The sequence below is a fragment of the Scomber japonicus genome, chromosome 10 (assembly GCF_027409825.1).
Source record: "Scomber japonicus isolate fScoJap1 chromosome 10, fScoJap1.pri, whole genome shotgun sequence".
Classification (NCBI taxonomy): domain Eukaryota; kingdom Metazoa; phylum Chordata; class Actinopteri; order Scombriformes; family Scombridae; genus Scomber; species Scomber japonicus.
Window position 1 is genome coordinate 35,708,914 of NC_070587.1, and position 15,612 is coordinate 35,724,525.

The 15,612-nt window shown below is 46.2% G+C and overlaps 1 protein-coding gene across 1 annotated transcript in view; it reads right to left on the reverse strand.

The window, feature by feature from the left end:
• iqgap3 (IQ motif containing GTPase activating protein 3) overlaps positions 1-15,612 on the reverse strand; it is a 55,617-nt gene that overhangs the window by 37,048 nt on the left and 2,957 nt on the right. The window contains exons 4-10 of the mRNA XM_053327742.1: positions 13,806-13,883; positions 13,622-13,698; positions 11,066-11,133; positions 10,833-10,946; positions 10,288-10,463; positions 8,841-8,922; positions 7,186-7,349 (exon numbers count right to left, since the gene is read on the reverse strand). Coding sequence (XP_053183717.1) covers positions 7,186-7,349; positions 8,841-8,922; positions 10,288-10,463; positions 10,833-10,946; positions 11,066-11,133; positions 13,622-13,698; positions 13,806-13,883 — 759 coding nt within the window. The remainder of the gene's footprint in view (positions 1-7,185; positions 7,350-8,840; positions 8,923-10,287; positions 10,464-10,832; positions 10,947-11,065; positions 11,134-13,621; positions 13,699-13,805; positions 13,884-15,612) is intronic.

Below are 15,612 nucleotides of genomic sequence, written 5' to 3' on the forward strand. Positions count from 1 at the left end.
AGTACTAGACCCTGTAGTACTAGACCCTGTAGTAGTACTAGACCCTGTAGTAGTACTAGACCCTGTAGTAGTACTAGACCCTGTAGTACTAGACCCTGTAGTAGTACTAGACCCTGTAGTAGTACTAGACCCTGTAGTACTAGACCCTGTAGTACTAGACCCTGTAGTAGTACTAGACCCTGTAGTACTAGACCCTGTAGTACTAGACCCTGTAGTACTAGACCCTGTAGTAGTACTAGACCCTGTAGTAGTACTAGACCCTGTAGTAGTACTAGACCCTGTAGTAGTACTAGACCCTGTAGTAGTACTAGACCCTGTAGTAGTACTAGACCCTGTAGTAGTACTAGACCCTGTAGTAGTACTAGACCCTGTAGTAGTACTAGACCCTGTAGTACTAGACCCTGTAGTAGTACTAGACCCTGTAGTACTAGACCCTGTAGTAGTACTAGACCCTGTAGTAGTACTAGACCCTGTAGTACTAGACCCTGTAGTAGTACTAGACCCTGTAGTAGTACTAGACCCTGTAGTAGTACTAGACCCTGTAGTAGTAGACCCTGTAGTACTAGACCCTGTAGTACTAGACCCTGTAGTAGTACTAGACCCTGTAGTACTAGACCCTGTAGTAGTACTAGACCCTGTAGTAGTACTAGACCCTGTAGTACTAGACCCTGTAGTAGTACTAGACCCTGTAGTAGTACTAGACCCTGTAGTAGTACTAGACCCTGTAGTAGTACTAGACCCTGTAGTAGTACTAGACCCTGTAGTAGTACTAGACCCTGTAGTACTAGACCCTGTAGTACTAGACCCTGTAGTACTAGACCCTGTAGTAGTACTAGACCCTGTAGTACTAGACCCTGTAGTAGTACTAGACCCTGTAGTACTAGACCCTGTAGTACTAGACCCTGTAGTAGTACTAGACCCTGTAGTAGTACTAGACCCTGTAGTAGTACTAGACCCTGTAGTAGTACTAGACCCTGTAGTAGTACTAGACCCTGTAGTACTAGACCCTGTAGTACTAGACCCTGTAGTACTAGACCCTGTAGTAGTACTAGACCCTGTAGTACTAGACCCTGTAGTACTAGACCCTGTAGTACTAGACCCTGTAGTAGTACTAGACCCTGTAGTACTAGACCCTGTAGTAGTACTAGACCCTGTAGTACTAGACCCTGTAGTAGTACTAGACCCTGTAGTAGTACTAGACCCTGTAGTACTAGACCCTGTAGTACTAGACCCTGTAGTACTAGACCCTGTAGTACTAGACCCTGTAGTAGTACTAGACCCTGTAGTAGTACTAGACCCTGTAGTACTAGACCCTGTAGTAGTACTAGACCCTGTAGTACTAGACCCTGTAGTAGTACTAGACCCTGTAGTAGTACTAGACCCTGTAGTAGTACTAGACCCTGTAGTAGTACTAGACCCTGTAGTACTAGACCCTGTAGTACTAGACCCTGTAGTAGTACTAGACCCTGTAGTAGTACTAGACCCTGTAGTACTAGACCCTGTAGTACTAGACCCTGTAGTAGTACTAGACCCTGTAGTACTAGACCCTGTAGTAGTACTAGACCCTGTAGTAGTACTAGACCCTGTAGTACTAGACCCTGTAGTACTAGACCCTGTAGTACTAGACCCTGTAGTACTAGACCCTGTAGTACTAGACCCTGTAGTAGTACTAGACCCTGTAGTAGTACTAGACCCTGTAGTACTAGACCCTGTAGTACTAGACCCTGTAGTAGTACTAGACCCTGTAGTACTAGACCCTGTAGTACTAGACCCTGTAGTAGTACTAGACCCTGTAGTAGTACTAGACCCTGTAGTAGTACTAGACCCTGTAGTAGTACTAGACCCTGTAGTAGTACTAGACCCTGTAGTAGTACTAGACCCTGTAGTAGTACTAGACCCTGTAGTACTAGACCCTGTAGTAGTACTAGACCCTGTAGTACTAGACCCTGTAGTACTAGACCCTGTAGTACTAGACCCTGTAGTAGTACTAGACCCTGTAGTAGTACTAGACCCTGTAGTAGTACTAGACCCTGTAGTAGTACTAGACCCTGTAGTAGTACTAGACCCTGTAGTAGTACTAGACCCTGTAGTAGTACTAGACCCTGTAGTAGTACTAGACCCTGTAGTACTAGACCCTGTAGTACTAGACCCTGTAGTAGTACTAGACCCTGTAGTACTAGACCCTGTAGTAGTACTAGACCCTGTAGTAGTACTAGACCCTGTAGTACTAGACCCTGTAGTACTAGACCCTGTAGTAGTACTAGACCCTGTAGTACTAGACCCTGTAGTAGTACTAGACCCTGTAGTAGTACTAGACCCTGTAGTACTAGACCCTGTAGTAGTACTAGACCCTGTAGTAGTACTAGACCCTGTAGTAGTACTAGACCCTGTAGTAGTACTAGACCCTGTAGTACTAGACCCTGTAGTACTAGACCCTGTAGTAGTACTAGACCCTGTAGTACTAGACCCTGTAGTACTAGACCCTGTAGTAGTACTAGACCCTGTAGTACTAGACCCTGTAGTAGTACTAGACCCTGTAGTAGTACTAGACCCTGTAGTACTAGACCCTGTAGTAGTACTAGACCCTGTAGTACTAGACCCTGTAGTACTAGACCCTGTAGTAGTACTAGACCCTGTAGTAGTACTAGACCCTGTAGTACTAGACCCTGTAGTAGTACTAGACCCTGTAGTACTAGACCCTGTAGTAGTACTAGACCCTGTAGTAGTACTAGACCCTGTAGTAGTACTAGACCCTGTAGTACTAGACCCTGTAGTACTAGACCCTGTAGTACTAGACCCTGTAGTAGTACTAGACCCTGTAGTACTACTAGACCCTGTAGTAGTACTACAGGGTCTAGTAGTACTAGACCCTGTAGTACTAGACCCTGTAGTAGTACTAGACCCTGTAGTACTAGACCCTGTAGTAGTACTAGACCCTGTAGTAGTACTAGACCCTGTAGTAGTACTAGACCCTGTAGTACTAGACCCTGTAGTACTAGACCCTGTAGTACTAGACCCTGTAGTACTAGACCCTGTAGTACTAGACCCTGTAGTAGTACTAGACCCTGTAGTAGTACTAGACCCTGTAGTACTAGACCCTGTAGTACTAGACCCTGTAGTAGTACTAGACCCTGTAGTACTAGACCCTGTAGTACTAGACCCTGTAGTAGTACTAGACCCTGTAGTAGTACTAGACCCTGTAGTAGTACTAGACCCTGTAGTAGTACTAGACCCTGTAGTAGTACTAGACCCTGTAGTAGTACTAGACCCTGTAGTAGTACTAGACCCTGTAGTACTAGACCCTGTAGTAGTACTAGACCCTGTAGTACTAGACCCTGTAGTACTAGACCCTGTAGTACTAGACCCTGTAGTAGTACTAGACCCTGTAGTAGTACTAGACCCTGTAGTAGTACTAGACCCTGTAGTAGTACTAGACCCTGTAGTAGTACTAGACCCTGTAGTAGTACTAGACCCTGTAGTAGTACTAGACCCTGTAGTAGTACTAGACCCTGTAGTACTAGACCCTGTAGTACTAGACCCTGTAGTACTAGACCCTGTAGTAGTACTAGACCCTGTAGTACTAGACCCTGTAGTAGTACTAGACCCTGTAGTAGTACTAGACCCTGTAGTAGTACTAGACCCTGTAGTAGTACTAGACCCTGTAGTACTAGACCCTGTAGTACTAGACCCTGTAGTAGTACTAGACCCTGTAGTACTAGACCCTGTAGTACTAGACCCTGTAGTAGTACTAGACCCTGTAGTACTAGACCCTGTAGTAGTACTAGACCCTGTAGTAGTACTAGACCCTGTAGTACTAGACCCTGTAGTAGTACTAGACCCTGTAGTACTAGACCCTGTAGTACTAGACCCTGTAGTAGTACTAGACCCTGTAGTAGTACTAGACCCTGTAGTACTAGACCCTGTAGTAGTACTAGACCCTGTAGTACTAGACCCTGTAGTAGTACTAGACCCTGTAGTAGTACTAGACCCTGTAGTAGTACTAGACCCTGTAGTACTAGACCCTGTAGTACTAGACCCTGTAGTACTAGACCCTGTAGTAGTACTAGACCCTGTAGTACTAGACCCTGTAGTACTAGACCCTGTAGTAGTACTAGACCCTGTAGTACTAGACCCTGTAGTAGTACTAGACCCTGTAGTAGTACTAGACCCTGTAGTACTAGACCCTGTAGTACTAGACCCTGTAGTACTAGACCCTGTAGTAGTACTAGACCCTGTAGTACTAGACCCTGTAGTAGTACTAGACCCTGTAGTACTAGACCCTGTAGTAGTGTAGTACTAGACCCTGTAGTAGTACTAGACCCTGTAGTACTAGACCCTGTAGTAGTACTAGACCCTGTAGTAGTACTAGACCCTGTAGTACTAGACCCTGTAGTAGTACTAGACCCTGTAGTACTAGACCCTGTAGTACTAGACCCTGTAGTAGTACTAGACCCTGTAGTACTAGACCCTGTAGTACTAGACCCTGTAGTAGTACTAGACCCTGTAGTAGTACTAGACCCTGTAGTACTAGACCCTGTAGTAGTACTAGACCCTGTAGTAGTACTAGACCCTGTAGTAGTACTAGACCCTGTAGTACTAGACCCTGTAGTACTAGACCCTGTAGTAGTACTAGACCCTGTAGTAGTACTAGACCCTGTAGTACTAGACCCTGTAGTACTAGACCCTGTAGTACTAGACCCTGTAGTACTAGACCCTGTAGTAGTACTAGACCCTGTAGTAGTACTAGACCCTGTAGTAGTACTAGACCCTGTAGTACTAGACCCTGTAGTAGTACTAGACCCTGTAGTAGTACTAGACCCTGTAGTAGTACTAGACCCTGTAGTAGTACTAGACCCTGTAGTAGTACTAGACCCTGTAGTACTAGACCCTGTAGTAGTACTAGACCCTGTAGTAGTACTAGACCCTGTAGTAGTACTAGACCCTGTAGTACTAGACCCTGTAGTAGTACTAGACCCTGTAGTACTAGACCCTGTAGTACTAGACCCTGTAGTAGTACTAGACCCTGTAGTACTAGACCCTGTAGTACTAGACCCTGTAGTAGTACTAGACCCTGTAGTACTAGACCCTGTAGTACTAGACCCTGTAGTACTAGACCCTGTAGTAGTACTAGACCCTGTAGTAGTACTAGACCCTGTAGTACTAGACCCTGTAGTAGTACTAGACCCTGTAGTACTAGACCCTGTAGTACTAGACCCTGTAGTACTAGACCCTGTAGTACTAGACCCTGTAGTAGTACTAGACCCTGTAGTACTAGACCCTGTAGTACTAGACCCTGTAGTAGTACTAGACCCTGTAGTACTAGACCCTGTAGTAGTACTAGACCCTGTAGTAGTACTAGACCCTGTAGTACTAGACCCTGTAGTAGTACTAGACCCTGTAGTACTAGACCCTGTAGTAGTACTAGACCCTGTAGTACTAGACCCTGTAGTAGTACTAGACCCTGTAGTACTAGACCCTGTAGTAGTACTAGACCCTGTAGTAGTACTAGACCCTGTAGTACTAGACCCTGTAGTAGTACTAGACCCTGTAGTAGTACTAGACCCTGTAGTACTAGACCCTGTAGTAGTACTAGACCCTGTAGTACTAGACCCTGTAGTAGTACTAGACCCTGTAGTAGTACTAGTGTGTATATGTGTGTATTAGTGTGTATATGTGTGTATTAGTGTGTGTGTATTAGTGTGTATATGTGTGTATATGTGTGTGTGTATTAGTGTGTATTAGTGTGTGTGTATATGTGTGTATTAGTGTGTGTGTATTAGTGTGTATTAGTGTGTGTGTATTAGTGTGTATTAGTGTGTGTGTATATGTGTGTATATGTGTGTATTAGTGTGTATTAGTGTGTGTGTATTAGTGTGTATATGTGTGTATTAGTGTGTATTAGTGTGTATTAGTGTGTATTAGTGTGTGTGTATTAGTGTGTGTGTATTAGTGTGTATTAGTGTGTGTGTGTATTAGTGTGTATTAGTGTGTGTGTATATGTGTGTATATGTGTGTATTAGTGTGTATTAGTGTGTGTGTATTAGTGTGTATTAGTGTGTGTGTATTAGTGTGTATTAGTGTGTGTGTATATGTGTGTATTAGTGTGTATTAGTGTGTGTGTATTAGTGTGTATTAGTGTGTGTGTATTAGTGTGTATTAGTGTGTGTGTATATGTGTGTATTAGTGTGTATTAGTGTGTGTGTATATGTGTGTATATGTGTGTATTAGTGTGTGTGTATATGTGTGTATTAGTGTGTGTGTATATGTGTGTATATGTGTGTATTAGTGTGTGTGTATATGTGTGTATTAGTGTGTATTAGTGTGTGTGTATTAGTGTGTATTAGTGTGTGTGTATTAGTGTGTATTAGTGTGTGTGTATATGTGTGTATTAGTGTGTATTAGTGTGTGTGTATATGTGTGTATATGTGTGTATTAGTGTGTGTGTATATGTGTGTATTAGTGTGTGTGTATATGTGTGTATATGTGTGTATTAGTGTGTGTGTATATGTGTGTATTAGTGTGTATTAGTGTGTGTGTATTAGTGTGTATTAGTGTGTGTGTATTAGTGTGTATTAGTGTGTGTGTATATGTGTGTATTAGTGTGTATTAGTGTGTGTGTATATGTGTGTATATGTGTGTATTAGTGTGTGTGTATATGTGTGTATTAGTGTGTGTGTATATGTGTGTATATGTGTGTATTAGTGTGTGTGTATATGTGTGTATTAGTGTGTATTAGTGTGTGTGTATTAGTGTGTATTAGTGTGTGTGTATTAGTGTGTATTAGTGTGTGTGTATATGTGTGTATTAGTGTGTATTAGTGTGTGTGTATATGTGTGTATATGTGTGTATTAGTGTGTGTGTATATGTGTGTATTAGTGTGTGTGTGTGTGTATTAGTGTGTGTGTGTGTGTGTGTGTGTGTATGTGTGTGTGTGTGTGTGTGTATATGTGTATTAGTGTGTGTGTGTGTGTGTGTATGTGTATGTGTGTGTATTAGTGTGTGTGTATTAGTGTGTGTGTGTGCGTACCAGGGCCTTGTGCTGGCGGTCAGCTGACAGCTGGTCCAGGTACCAGGCTGCGTTGTGTGTGTGTGTGTATTAGTGTGTGTGTGTGTGTGTATTAGTGTGTATATGTGTGTGTGTGTGTGTGTGTGTGTATATGTGTGTGTGTGTGTGTGTGAGCGTACCAGGGCCTTGTGCTGGCGGTCAGCTGACAGCTGGTCCAGGTACCAGGCTGCGTTGGAGGTACGGAGGCCTCTGAGGGACAAACATGGCAGCTGCAGCGCGGCCAGCAGAGACACTTCATCTGCTGACTCCAGAGCTTCATCCACCTGCTCCACCGCTGACCTCACTGAGACACACACACACACACACACACATCAATACCTTCATTCCTTCCTTCCTTCTTTCTTTCCTTCCTCCCCACTCTCCTTACTTCCTCCCTCCCTCCCTCTCTCCTTCCTTCCTTCCAGAGCTTCATCCACCTGCTCCACCGCTGACCTCACTGAGACATACACACATCAAGCATCACAGGCCGTTACCTAGCAACCAACCTGTCAGTCACTTCCTTCCATCCTTTCTTCCTCCCTCCTTCCTTCCTTCCGCTGATACACACACATCAATACCTTCATTCCTCACTTCTTTCCTTCATTCCTTCCTCTCTCCCTCCCTCCCTCCCTCCTTCATTCGTTCCTTCTCTCCTTCCTCCCTCCCTTCCTCCTTTCCTTCCTTCCTTCCTCCCTCCCTCTTTCCTTCCTTTCCTTCGTCCCTCCTTCTTTCCTTCCTTTCCTTCGTCCCTCCTTCTTTCCTTCCCTTTCTTCCTCCCCCTCCTTTCCTTCCTTCCTCTCTCCCTCCCTCCTTTCCTTCCTTCCTTCCTCCCTCCTTTGTTACTCCTTTCCTTCCTTCCTTCCTCCATCCCTCCCTCATTCCTTCCTCCCCTATCTCTTTACACACATCAAGTATCACAGGCCGTTACCTAGCAACCAACCTGTCAGTCACTTCCTTCCATCCTTTCTTCCTCCCTCCTTCCTTCCTTCCGCTGATCGTACTGATACACACACATCAATACCTTCATTCCTTCCTTCCTTCTTTCTTTCCTTCCTCCCCTCCCTCCTTACTCCTTCTTTCCTTCCCTTTCTTCCTCCCTCCCTCCCTCTTTACTCCTTTCCTTCCTTCCTCCCTCCCTCCTTCCTTCCTCCCCTCTCTCCTTACTTCCTTCCTCCCTCCCTCCTTCCTTCCTTCCACCCTCCCTCCTTACTCCTTTCCTTCTTTCCTCCCTCCCTCCTTTCTTACTACTTTCCTTCCTCCCCTCTCTCCTTACTTCCTCCCTCCCTCCTTCTTTCTCTTTTGACTGTTTCTTCTTTCCTCCCTCTTTTTTAAATTTTTCCTTCATTCTTCCCCTCCTTCCATACTTCTTTCCTCACTTCCTTCCTTCCTCTCTCCCTCCCTTCTCTCCTTCCTCCCTTCCTCTCTCCCTCCCTTCTCTCCTTCCTTCCTTCCCCCCTCCCTTCCTTCTATCATCTGTCACTATGTCGTTAAATAAAAGAATCTTCTTCCTTCTTTCCTCCCTCATTCTTTCTTTCCGCAGGAAGGAAGGAGGGAAAGAAGAAAGAAGAAAGGAGGAAGGTAGGAGGAAAGATGGAAGGTAGGAGGGAGGGAGGAAGGGAAGGAAGGAAGGAAGGAAAGAAAGAAAGAGAGAGAAAGGAAAGAAAGAGAGAAGGGAGGAAGAAGAAATATAGGAGAGAGGGAGGAAGGGAAGGAAGGAAGGAAAGGAAGGAGGGAAGGAAAGAATGAGGGAGGGAGGAAGGGAAGGAAGGAAGGAAAGAAGTCTTCTTCTTCTCACCGTTAACAATGTTGATGTTGTTCTGGATCTCTTTCTGAGTCAGGTACTCCTCATAGATGTCCTTCTCCTCTGAGCCTCCAGTCTGACACACACACACACACACACACACACACAGACACACAGACACACACACACACACACACACACACACACACACGTGTAAATGAAATCACTAGATAGAATCATTGAGAGAATGTGGAATGGGGATATCTGCGGGACAGCTCTGGAGAAACAAACCAGGTAATAGACTCTGAATGGACGGATTCATTTTTTGAAGCTCAGTAGCAACAAAAATCAAATGAAACCATGAAACTGAAAAACAAGGTGATGATGTTGCTAAAATGGAGCCAGAAAATACTGGAGGTGCAGCACCTTCAGCTCTGTCTCGTACAAAACGAACTGTGAACTCTGTTGTTTTTGAGTGTCCCACTGTGACAGATGTGAAGAAAATGATTGCTATGTTGCAAGACCTGACATCTTTATGAAGAGATAGTGGACGTGGACCACCTATGATAAGAGGTTGGTGGAGATGGAGTTAATTAAGCCAGGAAGGATGAAGGTAAACACTCGAAGTTCCTCAACTTGTACCTCTAGAATTTCACTGAACAACAACTGGATTCTTCCCCTGACTGTAAACTATGGGATGTTAGTTATACAGAAAGTACTTTATAGGACACTCATTGAAAGGAAGGGAGGAAGGAAGGAAGGTAGGGAAGGAAGCAGAGAAGGAAGGATGGAAGGAAGGTAGGGAAGGACGAAGGTAGGGGGGAGGAAAGAAAGAGAGAAGGAGGGAGGGAGGAAGGGAAGAAAGAAGGAAGGAAGGAAGAAGAAAGGGGGATGGAGGAAGGAAAGAAGGAAGGATGGAAGGTAGGGGGGAGGAAAGAAAGATAGAAGGAGGGAGGGAGGAAGGGAAGAAAGAAGGGAGGAGAGAAGAAGGGAGGGAGGGAGGAAGGGAAGAAAGGGAAGAAAGAAGGGAGGAGAGAAGGAGGGAGGGAGGAAGAACAGATGGAGGGAAGGAGGAAGGAAGGGAGGAGAAAAGGAGGGAGGGAGGAAGGACAGATGGAAGGAAGGAATGAAGGACATAAGGAACAAGGGAGGGAGAAAGGAAAAGAGGAAGGGAAGAAAGAAGGCAGGGAGGAAGGAAAGGAAGAAAGAAGGAAGGAAGGAAGAAGAAAGAAGGAGGGAGGAAGAACAGATGGAAGGAAGGAAAGGAAGGAAGGAGGAAGGAAAGAAGGAAGGGAGGAAGGACAGATGGAAGGAAGGACAGGAAGGAAGGACGGAGGACATAAGGAACGAGGGAGGGAGAAAGGAAAAGGAACTCTATTTAGGTCTCACACACACACACACACACACACACACACACACACACACACTCACCCTGGCCGCCTGCTCCGTCTTCCCACACACACACACACACACACACACACACACACACACTCAGACTCACCCTGGCCGCCCGCTCTGTCTTCCCTCTCTTGGCCTGCCGCAGCATCTCCTGATAGACGCTGACCAGCGCCTCCTGCAGGTCGCTCAGCATGGCGTTGGGGTTCCTCAGAGCCGCCGCCGTCTCCGTCACATGACCTCTGGCCACCGCCTCGTTGATGGCGATCACCGCCGCGTGGACTGACGGGAGGAGAGGACACACATTACACACACACACACACACACATTACACACACACACACACATTATACACACACACACACATTATACACACACACACACATTATACACACACACACACATTATACACACACACACACACATAATACACAGACACACACACACATTATACACACACACACACACACACACACACACACACATAATACACAGACACACACACACATTATACACACACACACACACATTATATACACACACACACACACATTATGCGTGGATTGACGGGAGCGAGGGGATGGGGGGGAGGGGGGTGAGTACTGTACACTGCTGTGTGACATCACAGCCAATCAGATCTCCTCTCTGTACCTGCAGCCTCGTCCACTGACAGCTCATTGGCCAGGATTCCTCCAATCTTGTTGAAGGCGGGCATCTGGATCCCGTACTTATCCAGCTCCGACTTCATGTTGTTGATCTCCTCCTCTGAACACACACACACACACAAACACACACACACACACACATTAAACACACACACACACACACACACTGACTGCAGCATCACAGGCCGTTACCTAGCAACCAACCTGTCAGTCATTTACCTGTGAACTTCACCTTTCCATAAAGGTCATAGATGGGTGGAGCCACACCGAGCCGGTACAGGTACATACTGCAGTGAGAGAGAGAGACAGGTAGACAGTCAGACAGACAGGTAGAGAGAGAGAGAGAGACAGACAGGTAGAGAGAGAGACAGTCAGAAAGACAGACAGGTAGAGAGAGAGAGAGACAGAGACAGAGACAGAGAGAGACAGTGAGAAAGACAGACAGGTAGAGAGAGAGAGAGAGACAGAGACAGAGAGAGAGAGAGACAGGTAGACAGTCAGACAGACAGGTAGAGAGAGAGACAGTCAGACAGACAGACAGGTAGAGAGAGAGAGACAGACAGAGAGATAGACAGGTAGAGAGAGAGACAGTTAGACAGTCAGACAGACAGTCAGAGAGAGACAGGTCGAGAGAGAGATAGACAGTCAGACAGACAGACAGGTAGAGAGAGAGAGAGAGACAGTCAGACACACAGACAGGTAGAGAGAGAGACAGTTAGACAGTCAGACAGACAGGTAGAGAGAGAGACACAGACAGACAGGTAGAGAGAGAGAGAGACAGAGAGATAGACAGGTCAAGAGAGAGACAGTCAGACAGACAGACAGACAGGTAGAGAGAGAGAGAGACAGACAGAGAGATAGACAGACAGAGAGAGAGACAGTCAGACAGACAGACAGGTAGAGAGAGAAAGAGAGAGAGACAGAGAGATAGACAGGTCGAGAGAGAGATAGACAGTCAGACAGGTAGAGAGAGAGAGACAGTCAGACAGACAGGTAGAGAGAGAGACAGTCAGACAGACAGACAGACAGGTAGAGAGAGAGAGAGAGACAGAGAGATAGACAGGTAGAGAGAGAGACAGTCAGACAGACAGACAGGTAGAGAGAGAGAGACAGACAGAGAGATAGACAGGTAGAGAGAGAGACAGTTAGACAGTCAGACAGACAGTCAGAGAGAGACAGGTCGAGAGAGAGATAGACAGTCAGACAGACAGACAGGTACAGAGAGAGACAGTTAGACAGTCAAACAGACAGGTAGAGAGAGAGACAGTCAGACAGACAGACAGGTAGAGAGAGAGAGAGAGACAGACAGTGAGAGAGACAGACAGAGAGATAGACAGGTAGAGAGAGAGACAATCAGACAGACAGACAGGTAGAGAGAGAGAGAGACAGTCAGACACACAGACAGGTAGAGAGAGAGACAGTTAGACAGTCAGACAGACAGGTAGAGAGAGAGACAGTCAGACAGACAGACAGGTAGAGAGAGAGAGAGAGACAGAGAGATAGACAGGTCGAGAGAGAGACAGTCAGACAGACAGACAGGTAGAGAGAGAGACAGTTAGACAGACAGACAGGTAGAGAGAGAGAGACAGTCAGACACACAGACAGGTAGAGAGAGAGACAGTTAGACAGTCAGACAGACAGGTAGAGAGAGAGACAGTCAGACAGACAGACAGGTAGAGAGAGAGAGAGACAGAGAGATAGACAGGTAGAGAGAGAGACAGTCAGACAGACAGAGACAGACAGAAAGTCAGACAGACAGACAGGTAGAGAGGTAGAGAGAGAGACAGTCAGACAGTCAGAAAGAGAGACAGGTCGAGAGAGAGACAGACAGTCAGACAGACAGGTAGAGAGAGAGACAGACAGTCAGACAGAGAGACAGGTAGAGAGAGACAGACAGTCAGACAGAGAGACAGGTAGAGAGACAGTCAGGTAGACAGTCAGACAGACAGACAGGTAGAGAGAGAGACAGTCAGACAGACAGACAGGTAGAGAGAGAGATAGACAGACAGAGAGAGACAGGTAGAGAGACAGTCAGGTAGACAGTCAGACAGACAGAGACAGACAGACAGACAGTCAGACAGACAGGTAGAGAGGGAGAGAGAGATAGACAGGTAGAGATAGAGACAGTGAGATAGACAGGTAGAGAGAGAGAGACAGTCAGACAGACAGGTAGAGAGAGAGACAGTTAGACAGACAGACAGGTAGAGAGAGACAGTCAGACAGACAGACAGGTAGAGAGAGAGATAGACAGACAGAGAGAGACAGGTAGAGAGACAGTCAGGTAGACAGTCAGACAGGTAGAGAGAGAGATAGACAGACAGAGAGAGACAGGTAGAGAGAGAGACAGTCAGACAGACAGACAGGTAGAGAGAGAGATAGACAGACAGAGAGAGACAGGTCGAGAGAGAGACAGTTAGACAGTCAGACAGACAGAGACAGACAGACAGACAGTCAGACAGACAGGTAGAGAGGGAGAGAGAGATAGACAGGTAGAGATAGAGACAGTGAGATAGACAGGTAGAGAGAGAGAGACAGTCAGACAGACAGGTAGAGAGAGAGACAGTTAGACAGACAGACAGGTAGAGAGAGAGACAGTCAGATAGACAGACAGGTAGAGAGAGACAGTCAGACAGACAGGTAGAGAGAGAGACAGTCAGACAGACAGACAGATAGAGAGAGAGACAGACAGTCAGACAGACAGACAGATAGAGAGAGAGACAGACAGTCAGTCAGACAGACAGGTAGAGAGAGAGACAGTCAGACAGACAGGTGAACCTCAGAGCGTGGATGCAGTAGACGGCTCTCGGCATGTTCTTCTTGTCGTAGACGTCGGTGGTTTCAGGATGAAAGATCTGCAACAATGACATCATCATCATCATCATCATCATGTGATCACTACGTCAACACACCTGACCAATACTCTGATCGATCAGCTGATCAATAATCAATCATCACTGACCGCTGGCAGTCCGAGCGTGCTCATAGCGTTCCTCCAGTGGTTGATGTTATCAGTGTGACGGAACTGAAGACCCACCGCCTGATCAATCAATACAGATCAATACTAGTTAATACAGATCAATACTAGTCAATACAGATCAATACTAGTTAATACAGATCAATACTAGTTAATACAGATCAATACTAGTCAATACAGGTCAATACTAGTTAATACAGATCAATACTAGTTAATACAGGTCAATACTAGTTAATACAGATCAATACTAGTCAATACAGATCAATACTAGTTAATACAGATCAATACTAGTTAATACAGATCAATACTAGTCAATACAGGTCAATACTAGTTAATACAGATCAATACTAGTTAATACAGATCAATACTAATCAATACTGATCAATACTAGTTAATACAGATCAATACTAATCAATACTGATCAATACTAGTTAATACAGGTCAATACTAGTTAATACAGATCAATACTAATCAATACTGATCAATACTAGTTAATACAGATCAATACTAATCAATACTGATCAATACTAGTTAATACAGGTCAATACAGGTTAAAACCAGGCGGGGAGTTCTGGTCCTCTGAAATGAGGCCAACCAGGAAGTAACTTAGAGCTGCATTCTATCAAAAGGCCACCAGGGGGCGACCGTCTCTATACAAGTCAATGGAGAAGTAACTTAGAGCTGCATTCTATCAAAAGGCCACCAGGGGGCGACCGTCTCTATACAAGTCAATGGAGAAGTAACTTAGAGCTGCATTCTATCAAAAGGCCACCAGGGGGCGACCGTCTCTATACAAGTCAATGGAGAATTCACCAACTTCTCACTTGATTTGTAACCTCAGTAAACGTTTTCAAAATGTGTTTATGGTCTCAATCGCTAGTTTAAAGCCTTCTTCAATGCAGTATGATGTTCATTTGGGACATTTTGGCCTCCCTGATTTTATATGTGACGATAAAGCAGGGTATGCATTAGGGCGTGGCTACGTCCTGATTGACAGGTTGATTGACCAATGTCCTCCAGATCCAGCCCTCGCAACCATAGCAACCTCCCCGCTTCGCCGAACTCCTCCCATGTCCGGGTTTTTGCCTCAGAGACCGCTCTAGCTGCGCTCTGCTTGGTCTGCCGGTACCTGTCTGCTGCCTCCGGAGTCCTACAGGCCAAAAAGGCCCTATAGGACTCCTTCTTCAGCTTGACGGCATCCCTCACCGCCGGTGAACCCAGCGGGTTCAGGGATTGCCGCCCCGACAGGCACCGACCACCTTGCGGCCACAGCTCCGGTCAGCCGCCTTAACAATGGAGGCACGGAACATGGCCCACTCGGACTCAATGTCCCCCGCCTCCCCCGGTACGTGGTCGAAGCTCTCCTGGAGGTGTGAGTTGAAACTCTCTCTGACAGGAGACTCTGCCAGACGTTCCCAGCAGACCTTCACAATACGTTTGGGTCTGCCAGGTCTGACCGGCATCCTCCCCCACCATCGGAGCCAACTCACCACCAGGTGGTGATCAGCTGACAGCTCCACCCCTCTCTTCACCCGAGTGTCCAAGACATGCGGCCGCAAGTCCGACGACACGACTACAAAGTCAATCATGGAACTGCGGCCTAGGGTGTCCTGGTGCCAAGTGCACATATAGACCCCCTTATGCCTGAACATGGTGTTCGTTATGACGAGCACAGAAGTCCAATAACAGAACACCGCTCGGGTTCAGATCGGGGGGGCCGTTCCTCTCAATCACACCCTTCCAGGTCTCACTGTCTCTGCCAGAGGGAGCACTTTCCAGCACCCCCTCCAAG